Below are 18,896 nucleotides of genomic sequence, written 5' to 3'. Positions count from 1 at the left end.
TTTACAAACAGCGATAATGCAGAGGTTGTTCACACGCTTAAGCGTGCCCCCGAGAGACTCTCTGGATGCGGCCAGAACATGAAACATTTTACTGAAGTTCAAGGTTCACTCAGTTGCAGAGAGTTCACATTTTCAAAAAAAGGAACACACAAAAGACAAACAACACCAACCCGAGTAAGGCTGTGGATGCAGCGTTAAGAAGCCGGAAGAGATAACTGGGAATGCACTTTGTATATTTAATCAAATGTGAGAACCTTTGAGATGGCAACTCAGAGCATGTGGCTATTTTGCTCAGCAAACAAGAGAACGCAACAGAAAACTGTAGAGAGAATCTCTTGTGTGACGTATGAAGTATCACCTGTCAATAAAATGCTGTTGGCCTATTAGCTTAGATAGGAAACAGGGAGGCGGGAGTTGTGGCACAGAACGGATTTCTGGGATAGAGTCAGGTGCAGGAAGGATTTGCTCAAACTCTGAGGAACACGGTCACATGAAACGGAAAGGAGAGGAAACCAGGCATGTGGCATGACTTAGACTGGTTTAGATGGAATAACTGAGTTATAAGCTAGCGGAAACAAGCCAAAGGTATTGGCTAAGGCAATTATTCATAAATAATTTGGTCTCGCAGTTGTTATTTCTGGAACTTGTGTGTGGGTGGAAAAGCTCGAGGTTACAGAAAACCATCTTCATTCGGGCAAGAGCACTCTTAAAATGCCTTTTGCTATAAAGATGGAAACTTTAAAGAAATGAGTTATTACAATTTTATGTCCAAGGCCACACACACACACACACATGAATGCACTTCAAAGGTAATTAGAGTAGGTCTAAATTCCAGCCAAAAAGGACCTAAAAGGGATGGAGAGATGACCCAGTACCTACGAGCACTTACTTTTGCAGAGGACCCGCAGCACTCACATGATGGCTTATGACACCTGTTAATTCTTGTCCCACAGGATTTGATACCCTTTTCTGACCTCTCTGGACTCCTGCATGTAAGTAGTGCACACAAACCTATATAGGCACACATATACACAGATACATACACACATACAGATACACACACAAACCCATACAGGCACACACATACACAGATACATCCTTTTAAAGGACTTAAGAGATGAAGTTTGCAACACAGCTGACTGTGGCAGGCAGAACCACAGCGTTTTAGAACTTGAGTGCTTTTAGGTCTGTGGGCTCCTTTCCTAAAGTACCCACCTCCTTCTGCATTCTATAGCCTCTATTTCTGTGATCAAACACTACCAAAGGCCTATATTATAATCATTGAAAAGGTCCAGGATGAGGAAGTACTCCTGAGAACCCAGTGTTTGCACAAAGACAGGTGGTATCTTACTATTATGATTCTTTGCAGACGGTGGAGTACATTTTCCAGATGTATTTGGTTTACCGCAAGATTCTTCTCAGTGACCCCAGAAAACAGAATCACCGCAGAGTACCACACATCTGTTATATACCATGCACAGGGTTAGGAACTTCAGATGCATGTTGAATCTTCACAGGGAGGCCCAGGCAGCTGCTGGAGGGGTAGAGGCAGCCACTCCCAGCTACTGTCAGGAGAGGCTGGATTAGCTGAGGCGGAGCCAGTGCCGAGGTGGGTGGGGTCACAGCAAGCGGCCCAACAGTCCGGAAGTGCAGAACCCAGGCGCTATTCAGGCAGTCCCACCACTGCAGTCGGACATTGCATGTGCACTTGCTTATGGGCACGCGAGTGTGTGGCAGTGAGGGCGCATCTTGGTTCTCTCCTTCCAGCCTGTGGGCCAGCCTGGGAACTCAGGTCATCAGGCCTGCCCCTGGACTCACTCAGCACCCTCCTAGACTTGAGTCCTCTTATTTCGCCATTTATCTTTAAAGTAAAGCCCACCTCATCAGCTGAAGTCTGTGCTGGTCCTTGTAAGCAAAGAAGACAGCCCAGCTTTGATAGTTTCCAAAAATCTTTATTGTGAAAGATTCCAGAAGCCCTTTACAAGCGAAAGCATTATAATTCAATAGAAAACATAATTTTATAGACATATTTCTCTATACAAAAGGCTGATCTTTATAAAAAATTAGAATAAATAATTGAAAAATCAGTGCCATTGATTTAAAAAAGGTATCTCTGACAGTTTCCTGGTGAAATGCTTCCTATGTCACCAAAAGATGAGAATACCCACAGCTACCTCGAGCTCGGGCTGTGAGTCTCCTGCGAAGATTTCGCACGTTCTTGAGAAGATCGTGTTCCAGGTGGTTCCATTCTGTTGGTTTATTTCTTGAAAAAACTGGAAAATAAAATTTATATTTATTAGCAGCAGAGTTTTCTGATGTACTTAGTATTTACCTTCAGTGCAATTGTTAGAATAATCAATAACAAAACCAATATACTAAAAAACAAATTTCTTGAACAAAAAGCCAACCGTATTACCCTGCCCTCTGTGGTTTCATTTCCCAAAGGGGCCGTTTTGGTTGTTGCTGCTGATGTTCAACTGAATGTCAGCAGAGAGCTTACACCGTTGGACTGAGCACACACCGTGTGTACAGACTCTACCCCACAACCACGTCCCCAAACACAGGGCAGTCGTAGCGCAGGGGAGTCCAGGTCAGCACTACAGTGACAGCCGCTGGGGTTTACACGGCTCCACCCCAATGGAGGGGCTCGGAACCCTGGGAAGGGTGGAGTGCCCTCTCCATATTTAAATGGCTTCAGGCCTCTGAAAAGGAGTTTCATCCCCCAAAGCACACGGCCATTACACTTACAATTGCTGCCAAATAACTGGAGCTTGGCTGGTTCCTTCCTATCTCTCTGATGTGCAGATTATCTGGGTGAGCACAGCTCCAGGTGTATGTTTGTGTGTGTGTGTGTGTTTGTGTGTGTGTGTGTCCCCAGTGCAGGGCTGCACCAGCTGATTGAGTGGAAAAGTTTCAGGCTGCTTGAGTAAAGGCAGTGAAACTTGTCTACCAAAAAAAAAAATTCAAGTCTGAAGGAAGGACATGGCTTACTTACTCTTCTGGCATAGAATTTACAGATGTGCACACCAGGACTCAGCAAAGATATTTCATACATTATTGGAATGTCATGATTTGCCATTGGTCATCATGGGGGCCTGGGGCATCACCCAGTTCTCATAAAGCTTGTCTTCTGGGGATCTTGTATAAAAGGTTGTTCTTCTAAGAGAGCTCAAAAAATCTCTCAAAAAAAAAAAATCAAATTTTGCCTTATCTAGACAACAGCTTTATTGGAAAGCCAGTTAAATGTCTAACAGATTTTCTTGTCCTCTCCTTATTACACTTAAAAAATTACATATATATGTATATGTATGCATTCGTATGTGCGCACACTCGCACACACACACAGAGACATACACAGACACACACACAGACACACACACACACAGTGGGGTTTTGTTTTTGTTTTTGGTGATACCCCAGGCCCCACACCCCAGCCTCATCAGCAGCCCCTCCCTTCCTACTGAGGTCACTAGGCTGCCCAGGCTGGTCTGGCCTTGCTCTGTCTTCTTAGCCTCCCTAGTGGCTGGGATTACAGGCCTGCATCTAATCACCCAGCAGCTCTTTTCCGAGCTACTGACTCTAGTGGGATATGACTAAGTCCTTAAAGGCCAACTCATGATCTTAGCCCTACCCCGCCCTTCACAGCCACCAGTCAACCTGCTGATCTCTTTCAGGGGGGTGGGGGTGGGGCGTGTTGGAACCATGTTACTAGTCTAGTCAGTGTCTAAGCCTGCTATTTCGGGGGAGGGGGACGGGGGCTAAAGAAATGGAATCACATGACCCGTGTGTGAGGCTGCCCCTCATCCTGTCTTCCCCAGCAGAGCTGCGAGGCTCCCACTGCCCTGTTCTAGACTTCCTACTGTCATGGATCCAGATCGTGTGCTCTGCCTTCACGGTAGTCTCCACTCTGCTTAGATGTTGTGACATGTAAAACAACTGGCGGAGTCTTCCTTATTTATCGACTTACTGTGTGTTGAGAAATCCATGTCAGAAACGTCCTTTAATCGTGAGGTTGGAGGCAGACAGGTTGAGTCCATGTGTTGCCTTTGCAACCACGGCACGTCTGCTCATAAAGAGGAGAGAAAAAGGATGGGAAGTGAGGCAAGCCCTGTGACTGATAGACAGTGCTCGCTAACTCGCCCTGCACGGGTGGTTACATCAGGTTCTTGTTCTGCCCTTCAGCAGTCAGCGGAGACACAGCGTCAGGGATCGAGCGAGCACACAAGCTCTGCTAACGGCCTAAAGAACATCTTCAGCTAAAACAAAGGCCATCAAAGAGCTAAGACACAGACAGCAGGGCCCGCGTGTGGCTTGCTGGGAGAGCACTTACCCAGCACACACAAGGCTCCCCATTCCTTTCCCTGCAAAAGAAGATGGCAAGGGGTGATCCTAAATAGCCAACGAAGAGATTCTGGAATGTCACTGAGATGCAGTGTGCATGAGTCAGAGGCATAGGGCGGCATGGCTGAGAGCGGCTCCCGCGGCACAGACAGCGAGTCAGAAGCAGGAACCCCATCACAGTAATGATGAGCACAGCAGCAAACCCAGGAGCCCTTCTGCCCATTAACTGCACCCCTCACCATGAAAATCACACAGGGCTGATGCCAAACACGACTACTAGGGTCAATCCACGGGACATGTAGAGGATGGCGAGGACCGTTATAGCCATGCACCCAGTACAAAATGAAACTCATAGACACAAGCACCAACAAAACCATGTTCCCCTTAAGCTGTTTCCCCCAACCCTGACCCGCACTGTCCCATGTCTGATAACAAGGCCTTTGGAATCTGCCTCACCTGTATCATCACCGTTACTGTTACTGTCATCCAAGATCTTGACAGGGAAGGAATGGAGCCATGTGACAAGCCTCCAAATGTGCCAGTGTAGAGGACACCACCACTGTCGTGCAGCAGATGAGCCACAAGCCAGGCTCTGGCTCCTCTTACCCACCCTTCCAGAGCTGGGATCTGCCTGCCCCTGCCTCTCACTATCCTGTCTAATCCGTCACCTCCAGAGGCTGTCCAGCGATGTTTTCCTGCTCAGCCAAGCGCTGGCCAGTGATGTCAGGTGTCCGCTGCCCACTTTCTATTCTGACGCTCTTACTACAACCCAGACGTTGACCAGTTCAGCTACTCCAACTGGCCAGCTTGCTCCCGGGATCCTGCGTCTGTCTCTGGAGAGCTGGGACTACACACAGTCTTCCCTGCCCTCCTCACACTTACCTGGATGGTGGGGAATTCCAGTCTTTGCGGCGGCTCAGAGAATATTTGAGCCATCACCCGACCCCTGACCATTTATTTTAAAAAACGAATACTTATTCAATGAGTTCATATCACAGACACCACGGAATGTGGAAGGAACCAACAGTGCACACCAGCTCTCTCGCTTCTCCGACTCCTGAGCACTGCAGGAGGAGAACCTGTCCTGCTGCCTGAGGCTGTGCCATGCAGCTGGTTGAATAGCCTGGCAACAGTCTGGGGCCTCACTCCTCGGCCTAGCACAGAGACCCTACCGTCTGTGGCTGTCTTCATCCCCATGAACCTGGGCCAGGGTCGTGATCTGCCCTCGGTCCCCGGCACACCATCATGTTCATCTGTCCCACCTGCCATCTCTTTCTTCTAAGCCCTCCCTGTTCTTCCTTCAACATGTAGTATTTTGAAACCTAGCCCAATGGCTGCACCTGGCAACCGTGTTTCCCAATGTTATTGTATTAGTTACTCTTACTCTGTGGTGGGGGAGCGAGTGCACACATGCCGGGTGAGTGGGGGTCAGCATGGCTTTCGGGGGGGCCTCTCCTTCCACTGTGAGTTCTGAGGATTAACCTTGGGTCATCAGGCACATGTGGACAGCACTCTTATCGGCTGTGGCATCTTGTTGGCTCCCACCATCTTTAACTTCTGAGGAACTGCTCTATTAATGTATACTTTATATGTCATATCCTTCCTTTTATTTGAGACAGATTTTCATGTCGTGCAGGCTGGCCTTGAACTTCTGAAGCTCTTGTCTCTATCTCCCGAGTGCTGGGATTACACGAATGTGCCATCACATTTGGCCACTTCATCTTTTTAAAGGGAGTAATCTGGTGTTATCGATACATTAAAAGTTATTATAATCAAGATCACTAATTTTGGGATAAACAGTAGTCGTTTCCCTGGCACTTTCTGGTGCCCACTCATCGACTCTTCTCCCAAGTGCGCCAGCCCTGATGTGGACGGGTCTCACAGTGTGCACACCGCTCTTCGTGCCTCGCTTCTGTAACCAGATGGAAGGCTTTCAAGGTCAGCTGTGCTGAAGCTGGGAGCATTCTATTCACAGCAGAAGATTTCCCTGTGTGTACACACTCATTCTCTCTCCCCTCATGTCTCACTGTGCAGCTCAGATGACCCAAACCTCATGACAGCCTCGGCTTCCCGAGTGCCTGCATTACAGGTACAGATTACCACACCAGGCCTGCGCACACACCCCAACTGCATACTATTAGCAGGTGAACTGCACCTGAGGGAAGTATGTGCCAGGGAAGCTGTTGTTGAAAGGTAATAATCACATACTGTAAAGGGACTGGCAGCAGGAAATGCAGTAAAGAAAACTTCCCCATGCTTGTACGCTGCTTTAGAACATTAAATTACAATTACACTTGTCCGTCTGTCTGTCTTATTTATTTTGTGCATGTGTATGCACACGTGTGCCACACTGCACATATGGCATTAGGAAGATGACTGGGGAATGAGTTCCTCTTCCCTCATAGGGATCCTGGGAAGTCGACAGGGCTGCGAGGCACGGCCCCAGGGGCCTTACCCACTGACTCATCTCAACCAGCCCAATAGAACTTTGTCGTTTCAGTTGAATGGTTGTAAGCCTTCTCCTAAAACTTAGGTTCTGTGAGGTCCTGTGCTGCTGAACACACCATTGCTCCAGAGCTGATAGTTTGGCAAAGCACACAAGCTTACTAAAATTAGAATAGTTCTTAGGGAACAACACAGATTCCAGATTAAGAGAGCACCAAAGACCACAGTCATCTGGAATAAGACCGTCCGTGGGGCGTTGGAGGTTCTCAGCGCCTGTGAGGTCTGTGCTGGGGCTGAGCTCGGGTTTCTCATATGTGACGCAAGCACACTACTGATAACTTCTCTCCCCAACTCAGGGGGGGTTTTCTTAACAAGAACTCTAGATTCGTCAGTTCTATGTCTACAGCCTACTGTCTGTCCCTGTCCCCCTCATGATTCCCCAAGCACAATCTGAAGGAAAGCAACGGAAGAGAGCTGTAGCGTTTGCCATGAAAACAGCGCATTAAGGAGTCTGTAACAGGGCAGACCCGGTGGACACTCACCTTCATGTTCCAAGGCCGCACTTGTCTCCTGCCTTAAAAACCACTTTCTGGAGGCGTCTGAAAGGGCAGAAGTTTTCTTTTCTGATTGCAAACGGAATTCCTTCTCTTTGGCTTCCTTCCACTGCACACACGTGGGGTAAAAAGACTGTTAGAAACTGCAAATGGACGATTCGGGCAGAGCGGCGCCTCCATTTTCCTCTGCTTCTCTTTTCATAGGATGAAACACACAGGCCCTGTGTGGTGCTGTGGATTTGGGGTACCTGTGATTTGGGGTACCTGTGGCCATGTAAGAGCCCAGGGCAGAGGCAGGTCTTGCTAGCACATGAAGCACGTAGCTGACTCTGCCAGACAAGCAGCAGCTGTTTCTCGGGTTCTAGGACTTAGCAGACTCAGCCAGCTTCCCAGCAATGGGGACGTATTTCCATTAAATGGGAATGCTGTGCCTTGGTTACAAAGACTAGAAAAGTCAGAGACCTCTCTGCTCGGCTCTGGGACACACAGCAATCACAAAAGGCTACTGGCCTTCCCCCGATAAAATGAGAAAGTTCATCTTAAAATGAGTGCTGAGGATGGCTAGGTAGTGAATTTAGAGCATCAGAAATGCTACACAGAAACACACAGACACATTTTGTGATTAAAATGCCAATTCATTAAATGCAAACTTTAAAGAATCTCAAACTCTGAGGTCAAAGGTCAGCAGAGATCATTTCCCCTCGACTCATCAGAGCAGTCTCCTGCCTTCCCAAGACCATACAACAGCAGAGGCAACTTTAGAAGTCGGGATGTGCCAGGCTAGGTGGCGGTGGTGGGGCACGCCTTTAATCCCAGCATTTGGGAGGCAGAGGTAGGCAGATTTCTGAGTTCGAGGCCAGCCTGGTCTACAGAGTGAGTTCCAGGACAGCCAGGGCTATCCTGTCTCCAAAAACAAAAACAGAGAAACCCTGTCTCGCAAAACAAAAAACAAACAAAAAAAAACCAAACCAAAACAAAAAAAGAACTCAGGATGCTGGACACAATGGATTACGCAGGAGACACTCGCACAAGGACTCTCAGTCCACCCTCAAGCCATTATTTTACCTCAAGTAAATTTCACTGAAGTTTACAGCCTGTTGACACAGGTCCAGCCATCCTTGTCTTGAAAGGGAGGGCTTCCCCTCCCCCCCCCTAATGTTCTTACAGCTAATGATGTCAGTATTTTGGGTACCCCCCCCATACCTCAACCTTTCCTGACTGTGACTAAAAGGGCTACAGGACAGGTCCCCTCCCCAGGGTGAGGCAGAGAAGGAGAGCCTGGGAAAGGGCTGTGAGGTGCAAGCTTCCAGGAGATAACTGCTGTTGACTACCTAAAGCCTGGACCTCCCAGGTCACTTTCCTAGGACTCCAGAGTGGTTGGGTCAGCCAGAAGACACACAGCGGCGACTCCAGCTCCACTGAGTGAGTGACAGAGTGGTAGGGGATGAAGGCCATGCAGTGGGCACAGATCGGGAAGGAGGGCGTGATGAGACGACAGCATAGCCACGACTGACCCGAGGGTGGCCCGCCCACTTCATCCTCCTTATAGCTGTACTGCTTTGGACCTACCTACTACTGGCTATGGCGTCGACTATTTAAATTCTTTTACCGTTTTTAAGAATTACAGCAGTAATACAGCATCAAGTTAGCAAGAACAAACCCAGAAGTCATTATGCTGAGACATAACAATAGAACAATATAAGATGTCAGATCATTCGTAAGTAGCGTCAGGATTAGATGATGCTCTTGAAATAGCATTATATTCTAATCAATGGGTTAGGGGCATAACCCGGTGGTAGCGTGCCTGCCCTGTGTCCCCAGCCAGCCCGGGGAAGAGGTTAGCTTAACACACTAACTCACCTTCTTCGCCTCCTCCTCCATCATGGCTTTCAACACTTCGACTTCTTTCCGTCTGTTCTTGCGAAGAAGGGTGGCGACTTCGTAGTAGCCCTCGCCGCGCTGTCTATCCTCACACTTCTGCTTATGTAAAGTCTGAATCTGCCAGTCAGCGTTCAGGCAGGCTTGCTCAGCCTTTGCCAAACTGTCCTCCATTACCTGAGAAAAAGTAAATTTCAGAAAGATGTGGGCATCCACCTACTGCATCCAAGAATCTACTTACTGACTTCCAGGCCCCACCATAAACCAATCAAACCCATCACTACGGCAGCTTTTAGCATTGACTGTGGTGTGTGTGTGTGGGGGGGTGGGGAGTGCAGGGCGCAAGGGAGAAGTTGCAAGTTCAAGTCCGGGTCAAGCTTAGGCAGTAACCAAACCCTCTCTTCACAACAGCAACACTAAGAGTTCCTGGAGTGACTCTGCTTCACAGCCAACCCTGAGAACTTCCAGGTTAGAGAAAAGGCAGAGTCAACAACTTTGGTTTTTGTTTTTGTTTTGTTTTTCGACACAGGGTTTCTCTGTGTAGCCCTGGCTGTCCTGGAACTCACTCTGTAGACCAGGCTGGCCTCGTCTAAACTCAGAACTCAGAAATCCGCCTGCCTCTGCCTCCCAGAGTACTGGGATTACAGACGTGCGCCACTACTGCCCGGCCATCCTTGGGTTTTAACACCCTGAGAAGCAGTTAGAAAGAAAAGCATCTTTTCAGATGTACAGAACCTGGGAAGAGAAACAAAACAGTATGGTATTTTGGAGGAATCAGCTAAGAGAAGGGTACCCCCATCAGTCCTAATTTTTAGAAGTGACAGTCTGTGGACAGACTCACTTAACATTATGTTAAAGGGACAGCAGAGTCTCTTGTCCTGTCTCAATCTACTTTAGCTAGCACCTCTGAAAGGGCAGTTCGTAAGAAAATAACAGAAAATAACTGGAAATATTTCCTTAAGGCCTCAGCAATACACAGCACCTTCAACTCCGCCGTAACCCCTCATTTCGCGCCAGTGTTTCCAATCCTGAGTTACTGAGTAAGGTGCCTTGGAAATTCTTGTATGCCCGGCAGAGCCCAGGGTTCTGCAACTTTTACGCTGCCCGGGACGATTCCAGAGAAGAACACAGGCCCGAACAAATATGACCTCATTTAGTTCTCCTAAGTCTTCTTCTTCTGTATCTCATTGTCCTCACACAGGGCACGTAAAATGCATGTCGCTGATGCAGTCAGCGCCAAGAACACAAGCCCTGGGACGTCTAAGGACCCAGACTAAAACAAATCAATCACTGCAACTTCAAACACTTTCAAAGTCGTGCTTTCAGGAGTCCATCTCGGACTCGCGGTGTAAGCTCAGGCACACCACGTGAGCCAGGCTCAGCAGACTCACCCTCTGAGCCCTTCTGCTCCCCATCTGGCTGTTTTCTACCAGTTTCTGGAACATGTGTTCTTCAAGAGCCACTTTCCGCCTATGGGCATCCGTATCTTCTCGAATTTCCTTTGCCACAGCCTCTTGACTTGCGGTGAGATCCTGATGAACACAAAGGGACTTCGCTTTGTTCAGGCCCCTAGGACAACCGTAACTTCCCCATTTCCAAAGTGAAAAAGGAAATGTGTGTATGTGTGAGACTTTGCTGACAACTTCAGGGTCCCTGAAAAGTCACCATAGAAACACAGAATTCAACTTCTGAATTCTGGAAGTTAACAGAAGGGGTGTGGCATGCTGTGGAACACATCTCGGAGAAGAAGGCATCCATTTCCACCCCATCCACACCCCCGGGCTCGACAGCAGCCTTTGAAAGCCAGCAGCCTTGGCGGGACGCCCCGTGTAAGGTGGGAATCAAGGTCTGAGTGCACAGACCTGAGAGGCCCCATGCTTGCCCTGCCCGCCCTCTGGTTGTCAGTGAGATTTCACACACTAGGAAGGCGACGGGGAAGCTGGGATTGCAGGCTGGCCTGCTTGGACCACACAGCACTTCATCACTCAGCTATGGAAAGGAGTGAAGCACCCAGTCATGCGACAGCATGGATGGACCTTGGAGACATGATGCTAAGTGAAAGAAGCGAACCTCAGAAGGCACTGCCTACATGTTGCATGTACAGGAGAGATCCAGGAGAGGCAAGCCCATTGACTAGGGCAGCAGAGCAGTGGCTGCCAGGGGTCGGAAACGGGACACAAATGCTAAGGGTACGGTAGCTGGGGCATGCGGAAAGCAAATCACATGACGATCTAAGGTAAAGAGGCAGAATACAAACTGTGCCTGCTGACTCTCCGACCACTGCTGACTCCCGCAGCCCAGCTTGAGTTCAGTGCTGGGGCTGAGCCCAGGGCCTGTGTGTTCTAGCAAGTGCTCCGCCACCATACAGAGCCCCAGCGGTGACTTCTTTTTCTTTTAAGATATATTGTAAGTTTTGTGTGTGTGCATGTGTGTATGTATGTGAAGTGCAGGTGTCCTCAGATGCCCTGGAATTGGAGTTACAGATAGCTGTGAGCTACCTGATACCTGGCATGGCTCCGAGGAGCTCCACTCTGGTCCTCTGCAGGGTGACACGTGCTCTGAGCCACTAAACGTACTTATAGTTTACTTAACTTATAGTGTAAAAACTCTACGATGAAAATCCAGCCCCCAGGATTTCTTTACGTGTGTGGGCATTCTGCTTGCACGTATGTGTGTGACCCATGTGTATATGATGCCTGTGGGGGCCAGAAGAAGGGGTGGGAGCCCCTGGAGCTGGGGTTACAGACGGCTGTGAGACCATGTGGGCGCTCTTACCATTGTGCTGTTGTTCAAGCCCCACGACTTACTTCTTGATTCAGAGGTTTGTTTTTTTAATTATTATTTTTCTAATGACCTACAAACAGCTTAATTACTTTTAAAATTAGCAAAAAATATTTATTTTTCAATTACATGCAGAAAAGGTATATATATTATATAAAGATGTTTATTGCTAAAAATTATAAACATTTACATTTAAGATACATTATTTTAAGTTACGTGTATAGGCGCTTTGCCTGCACTTATTCAAGTATACCACGTGTGTACACAGAGCCTGCAGAGGCCAGAAGCCGACACTAGATCACCGGTCCTTCCACTCCGGGACTGGAGGTACAGAGGGGTTTTAGGTGCTGTGCTGGGAACTGAATCTGCGTCTCTGGAGGAACAGTCAGGTCTCTTAGCCACTCAGCTGTCTCTCCAGCCCAAAATTTAAGTTTAAATAAGGAATGACTCAATAGCAGCTACTACAGATGCTAACTGAAGATCCATTCAGAAAGTGATTGCACAATACTCTTTAGTAACAACATGTTTTTCTCAAATAAAAACTTGCATTAACGACTCTTTCTAATGATAAAATATAAACCTCGGCTGTACGTTTGCTGATTTAATTCCAGATAACTCTAATTTGAAGCATTTCCATGTCTTGCTTTGTGTTCCTTTAGTCCCAAAGGTCTAGGGACCTCCCTTATGTGACCACTCATGGAGCACTTCAGATTTGGGAGGATTCTGAATTCTGAGCACTGTGCAGGTGGAAAAGTACCCAGCACGAGAGATTTCAGACTCAAGTCTCCAGATGGGGTGTTTTCAATCACTGTCACACAAACACAGAGGGGCTTAGCAAACGGTGAGGGAGAGATCTTGAGGCAAAACTTGGGCCCAACCTGATACCGCAGAAATGTGGCCACACTGTTGGAGAACCAGGAGTCTGAGCATTACACAAACCCGTTCTGCTGTTTGCTAAGTTACATGATATTCTGCTTAAAGGATAAACAGAACGAATACTATAAAGCACAGGGGGCCCAGCCTTGCCCACGAGTCAGTCCAGGGGCTGAAGGGCAGCGCTTTCTTTCCCGCCTTCAGAAAGAGCTGCTTTCTACCTTCTCATAGAGTCGCTTTTGTGCTTCGAGTTCCAGCTGCCTTATTTCCAGGTCTTTGGCTGTGGTAGCAATTTCTTGATCTCTCATGTGTACCTATGGGCGAAGCACAAACTGTCAAGGCCCGTAATACCTCACAGCCCAAGTTTATAGACTCTGAGATCTTGCAACCTGACATCCCACTAAGGGCACTGCAGACACAACAAGCAGGCACTGGTTGGAACTGAGTAGCTGGCCACCGGCAGTGCTCTCTTGGAATCCAGGCCTGATCTGGTGAGGCTTCTGGGTTTTAAGCAGCAAGCAGAGCTGCCATGCGCCCTGGCTCCGTGGCAGGCGGCAGACTGGGAGCAGGCGGCTCTCCCCAGTACAGTGGCGAGCTCCTGGGTAAAACCAGGCCACTGAAAGCTGGGCCGGAGACAGACAGCGTTTGATCTTGTTAAGATAACACGTCTGATTAAAAATTAAGCTTCTGAACATCTTAGACACTGACGTTTCCTATGAGCTGTCTGATGGTCATTCTGCTCGGTGTGGACAGTGCTTATCTGGAGCTCACTGCCCCCAGGTGCAATACTATCTGGGGAGGGGGTCTCACTTCTGTAAGAATGGGGTTGGGAGAGGCACTCTCCACAGACTCTTCCCGAGCATCTGGTGGCCTACAGACACAGGGGTTTTCAGGGGTGAGAATAAACGTGTATTTGGGAATCGAAACAACAATCAAGCACCCAAACACATCGATTCATCCAGCAGGCTCTTAGGGACTGTGTCACTGATTTGTCACTACAGAGTATTTATACTGTGGCAGCCACTGATAAATACTTGCAAGGGAAGAGGGCATAAAATGAGGGTACTGTGGGATGCAGACTCACATTCAAGGGTAAAATAAATGCTACGTAGCTGACCTTGAAGAAGCTATGGGGAAGCGCGAGCTAAGGTGAGGCCTGAGTGTGAAGCCAGAGTCCTGGGGACACGGTGAGGGGACGGTGAGGCTGGGCGCAGCACCCCACTCTGCTGGAGGTCCAGGCACAGAGCTAATTTGGTTATGAATTTTCAGAGATAAGCAGCTATAAAAAAGGATCACACGGGTTTGTAAGCAATGTCCACAGTCACGTGCACACGTCCCTGCTGGGGCTGGGGCAGTCGGGGCCCAGCACTGCAATATGCAGGGGCCTCTCCACTGTGGCTGAGAAGAATCAGGAGGCCTTACTGTATGTTGAGAGGATCTGGGATAAAGTCATTAGAGTTCTGCGCATGGATCACTTTTGGGAAAGAACACATACTTTTTGTTAAGCATACAAAGCTATTAACTTGATTCACTAGTGAAGCAATTTAAAAGAATTATAGATTGTAAAAGCCAATTAAAATTAATTAGCCTTAAACAAAGCAAGAAGTATTAAATGAAATCCTTTACAAGAGCTAAAAATTTAATATTTTATCAAAACTAGATTTTAAGCTTCCAAAATTAATGCATAAATTTAATATAATACTAATGAGAATTTCAATTGGATGGGAGAGAGGATTCAGAAAAACAAATTCTCTGTTGGGAATATAAATACTTGGGAATATTGAGTCAAATAAAGAGGTAGAACAATGAGTGGGGATGAGGTGAGAAGCCCCAGCTACTGTACGCAGTGTAGACAGGAGCAAAGCCCGGCAGGAGATGGGGATGCAGGCCTGTCCACAGAGCAGTAACCCTGAGCAAGTGACTTCACCAATACTCACAACTGGTGTCGGGACAACAGCCTGCCTTCTAGAAAGAGGTAAGCTTGGTCCCTAACTCAACCTTACAGTCAGCTTTCAGACAGACTTCGGGCTGGCAAACCTTTTCTACCAAGCACCAGATAGCAAACACTTTAGGCTTTGAGGGTCACAACTGCCTTGTCAATAATTCTAAAATCAAGATATGACAGTATTAACATTTTTACCAGGCAACAGGTAAAGATCAGCTGAAAATGCATAACAACAGACAGTGGTTACTAATCAACCACACACACTGAGTAGCAGCCTCCAGCTGTGTGTGACTGGTGAATAAAAAACAAACTGTAAAGGCAAAAGAACTCCGGTTCTGAACCATTCTGCTTGGAATGGTCAAGGTTAATGTGGAGGTATTTCAGCTTCAGACACTAACCTGGATTTTATTTTTAGGAAAAGGTTAATTACATAGCCTTTTGTGTGTTTCTACAGGTAGAGGAGTAACTACCTTTAATATTCTCTTATGTTAACGTAAATTTCCACTTGCCTTCTGTTTTTGTGTGCCATGGTTAATTTAATCCTTTGCACCAGGTGTTTGGGTTACGTGTGGGGACATTTTACAGATGGTACTATGTTGTACATTCAGGATAAAAACTACTTAAGGCACCCACAGTGTAGACAACTTAGCTTTATAAATGAGGAGGCACAGAAAGGCCAGCTCTCTAACGCCAGATGTTCTATACTGGAAATTATTTTTATATGGACCACACGTGGATTTTTAAAATAGAGAAGAGTATTTCCCACAGCTCACAACTGCTACCCGACAAACTTTTACTTCTAGAGAATCAGATGTTAAACTGATTACTTTTCTTGGTATAAGAATAGGTGCCTGGTAAAGTACATAAAACTGAGGGACCCGTTTAGTGTTCGCCATGGACACTAGCATCTTACTTAACCGGAAGGAGTTTGTTACATGGGAATAAAGATCTTAAGATTAAGGCTGCTGAACCTTTCTCTCAATTTCATCCTCCAGCCTGCGCAGCTCCATTTCCCGCTGATCTTGATGGAGCTTCAGCAAGCGTCTCCTCGCAGCGTCCTGTAAGTGGATCTCCTTTATCTCCAGTTCCCTTTTCACAGCAGCTAGCCTGAAAGACAAGCTGTATCAAGGTCTCTCCCACACACCTTTGATTTTTTTTTCTCACAAAGTTGCCTGTAGTGATTGGATACATTGTTTCCACTGCAATGGATACAACACAGCTGTCTACAATACATAAACAAAGTCAGTATTCAACGTGGTGGTGGTCAGAGGAATTGACCACGCCCTTTCAGACTTGACTTCCAACAGTCTACCTGTCAGCTACTTTCCCAGTGCAGGGATGGAATCCAGGGGCCTCCTGCATGCAAGGCAGGTGCACTAACACCAAGTTGCAGGCCAGGTCATCGCTATCAGAGCATTCCAATACGAGTGAGGAGGGTGATCACTACAATGGCACCACACAAGGTACCCACGGCCTTTACAGTCTTAGTGGAGACCATCAGTTCTAGAATTGCTTTAAACTGTGCATAGAAATAAGAATCAACAAATGTACAGAATCGAAACATGGAGAGAAGACAGTTTCCCAGGCCGAATGTGGAGGCTTCACACTGTTGCCCTTCTGGGGAAACTGAGGCTTCTTTAGTACTAGGGAAGCTGGGGCAAGAGAGTTCCTTCTTGGCCAAGGTTTAAATTTTTAAAACTTTATTGATTTTATGTATATGATGAGTGTTTGCCTGTATGTATGTACGTATGTATGTATGTATGTATGTATGTGCACCATGTGCATGCCCAGTGCCTGTAGAAGTCATAAGAAGTCTTGGACCCCTAGGAACTGGAGTTAGAGATGGCGGTGAACTGCCTGTGGGTGGGTGCTGGGTCCAAGGTCAGGGCCTCTACCTTGAGTGCAGCAAATGCTCTGAACCAGAGTCATCTCTCTAGGCTCTTGTCAAAGATCTTGTTTGTTTGCTTTGAGACAGGGTCTCACTGTGTAACCCTGGCTGTCCTTGAACTCAGAGTTCCACATTCCACATGCCTCTGCTTTGTAAGTGGTGGGATTAAAAGCAAACACCAACACACTTTGCATTGTCAAAGTTTTTACTCTGTGGCCCAGGCGGGTCTAGAAGTCTATGATGAAGCCCAGATTAGCTTTAAGAGCATAAGAGCTGGGCTGGAGAGATGGCTCAGCAGTTAAGAGCACCGACTGCTCTTCCAAAGGTCCTGAGTTCAAATCTCAAATCCTAGCAACCACATGGTGGCTCACAACCATCCATAACAAGATCTGAAACCCCCCTCTGGAGTGTCTGAAGTCAGCTACAGTGTACTTGTGGATAATAAATAAATAAATCTTAAAAAAAAAAAAAGAGCCTAACAGCCCAGGCTGTTAGGACTACAGGCATGAATTATGCTTGGTTTAGAATGAATATTTGTTCTTTCTTTCTCTTTCTCTCTCTCTCTCTCTTTCTTTCTTTCTTTCTTTCTTTCTTTCTTTCTTTCTTTCTTTCTTTCTTTCCCTCCCTCCCTCCCTCCCTCCCTCTTTCTTTCTTTCTTTCTTTCTTTCTTTCTTTCTTTCTTTCTTTCTTTCTTTCTTTCTTTCTTTCTTTCTTTCTTTCTTTCTTCATTATATGTAAGTACACTGTAGCTGTCTTCACACTACAGAAAAGGGCGTCAGATCTCATTACAGATAGTTGTGAGCTACCATGTGGTTGCTGGGAATTGAACTCAGGACCTTCAGAAGAGCAGTCAGTGCTCTTAATCGCTGAGCCATCTCTCCAGCCCCAGAATGAATATTTCTAAATAATGTTTTTAGAAATATCAGAGCTCATATTACTTCCGAAAATTCAAGCCAAGGGACGATATTCAACACTGCTTTAGAATTAACTTTACTACATGGAAGGTTTTTTTTTTTCAATGGTATATATGTTTTTTAGTAATTTAGATATTTGCTTAATAGAAATTATGCTGGGTAACTTTATATACAATGTTTAAGTAAGAGAAGGAAAGGAAACAGAACTTATCTGACTTCCATTATAGAATTTCCACAGCAGTAGACTGCACTTGTGTCTCTGCTGGGCCATGGGGGCTGCACATGTGTCTCTGCTGGGCCATGGGGGCTGCACATGTGTCTCTGCTGGGCCATGGGGGCTGCACCTGTGTCTCTGCTGGGCCATGGGGGCTGCACCTGTGTCTCTGCTGGGCCATGGGGGCTGCACCTGTGTCTCTGCTGGGCCATGGGGGCTGCACCTGTGTCTCTGCTGGGTCATGGGGGCTGCACCTGTGTCTCTGCTGGGTCATGTGGGCTGCACCTGTGTCTCTGCTGGGCCATGGGGGCTGCACCTGTGTCTCTGCTGGGTCATGTGGGCTGCACCTGTGTCTCTGCCGGGTCATGGGGGCTGCACCTGTGTCTCTGCTGGGCCATGGGGGCTGCACCTGTGTCTCTGCTGGGTCATGGGGACTGCACCTGTGTCTCTGCTGGGTCATGGGGGGCTGCACCTGTGTCTCTGCTGGGCCATCTTCTCCTCCTCTTGAAGAAGTATCTCCCGTCTTGTCTCCTCAGCTCTGCGGAGCAGTTCCTGCTTCTGGTGCCATGCCTCGTCCTTAGCTCTCTGTTCATCCACCTCGGCCTGCATGTTTTCAACTGTCTGCCTTAAGGAGAAACAACAGTTACTATTAGGAAAATGTAAACAAGAAAGTGAAGTAATTTAGCTCAAAACAACCAAGATACAAAATCTAGAACCTGGTGAAAGTTCAATATGTGGTTTTATTTCCAGAAATAGAAGTTAGGCATCTTTAAAGACATCTCTTACCTTCAAATTTGGATTTGATACATGTACTTTATAATTCAAACTGATATCTCATTAAAAACTTTACTTAGGGCTGGAGATAAAGCTCAGAGGTTAAAATCATGTGCTATTCTTGCAGAGGACAAGGTTCGATTCTTAGCACCATTTCTGGCAGCTCATAACTACTTGCAATGCCAGACGACCTACCTGATACCCTCCAGCTTCTCTGGGCACTTGCACACACACAGTGCACACAGCCCAGGCAGGCACACATACATACACATAAATAAGATAATCTAAA

General features: G+C 47.1%; 1 protein-coding gene across 2 annotated transcripts in view; it reads right to left on the bottom strand.

The window, feature by feature from the left end:
* Window positions 1–1,931: 1,931 nt before the first annotated feature.
* Window positions 1,932–18,896, bottom strand: part of Tbc1d31 (TBC1 domain family member 31) — a 58,933-nt gene continuing 41,968 nt past the window's right edge. The window contains exons 15-22 of one of the 2 annotated variants that reach the window (XM_052160547.1): window positions 18,306–18,458; window positions 15,789–15,924; window positions 13,094–13,186; window positions 10,610–10,750; window positions 9,201–9,395; window positions 7,329–7,449; window positions 3,968–4,063; window positions 1,932–2,273 (exon numbers count right to left, since the gene is read on the bottom strand). In XM_052160547.1, the coding sequence (XP_052016507.1) occupies window positions 2,140–2,273; window positions 3,968–4,063; window positions 7,329–7,449; window positions 9,201–9,395; window positions 10,610–10,750; window positions 13,094–13,186; window positions 15,789–15,924; window positions 18,306–18,458 (1,069 nt within the window). In that variant the 3' untranslated portion in view covers window positions 1,932–2,139. The remainder of the gene's footprint in view (window positions 2,274–3,967; window positions 4,064–7,328; window positions 7,450–9,200; window positions 9,396–10,609; window positions 10,751–13,093; window positions 13,187–15,788; window positions 15,925–18,305; window positions 18,459–18,896) is intronic. The other variant, XM_052160548.1, reaches the window with a different exon arrangement.

The sequence above is a fragment of the Apodemus sylvaticus genome, chromosome 17, assembly GCF_947179515.1.
Source record: "Apodemus sylvaticus chromosome 17, mApoSyl1.1, whole genome shotgun sequence".
NCBI classification, from domain to species: Eukaryota; Metazoa; Chordata; class Mammalia; order Rodentia; family Muridae; genus Apodemus; species Apodemus sylvaticus.
This window is presented reverse-complemented; position numbering and strand designations above follow the sequence as displayed.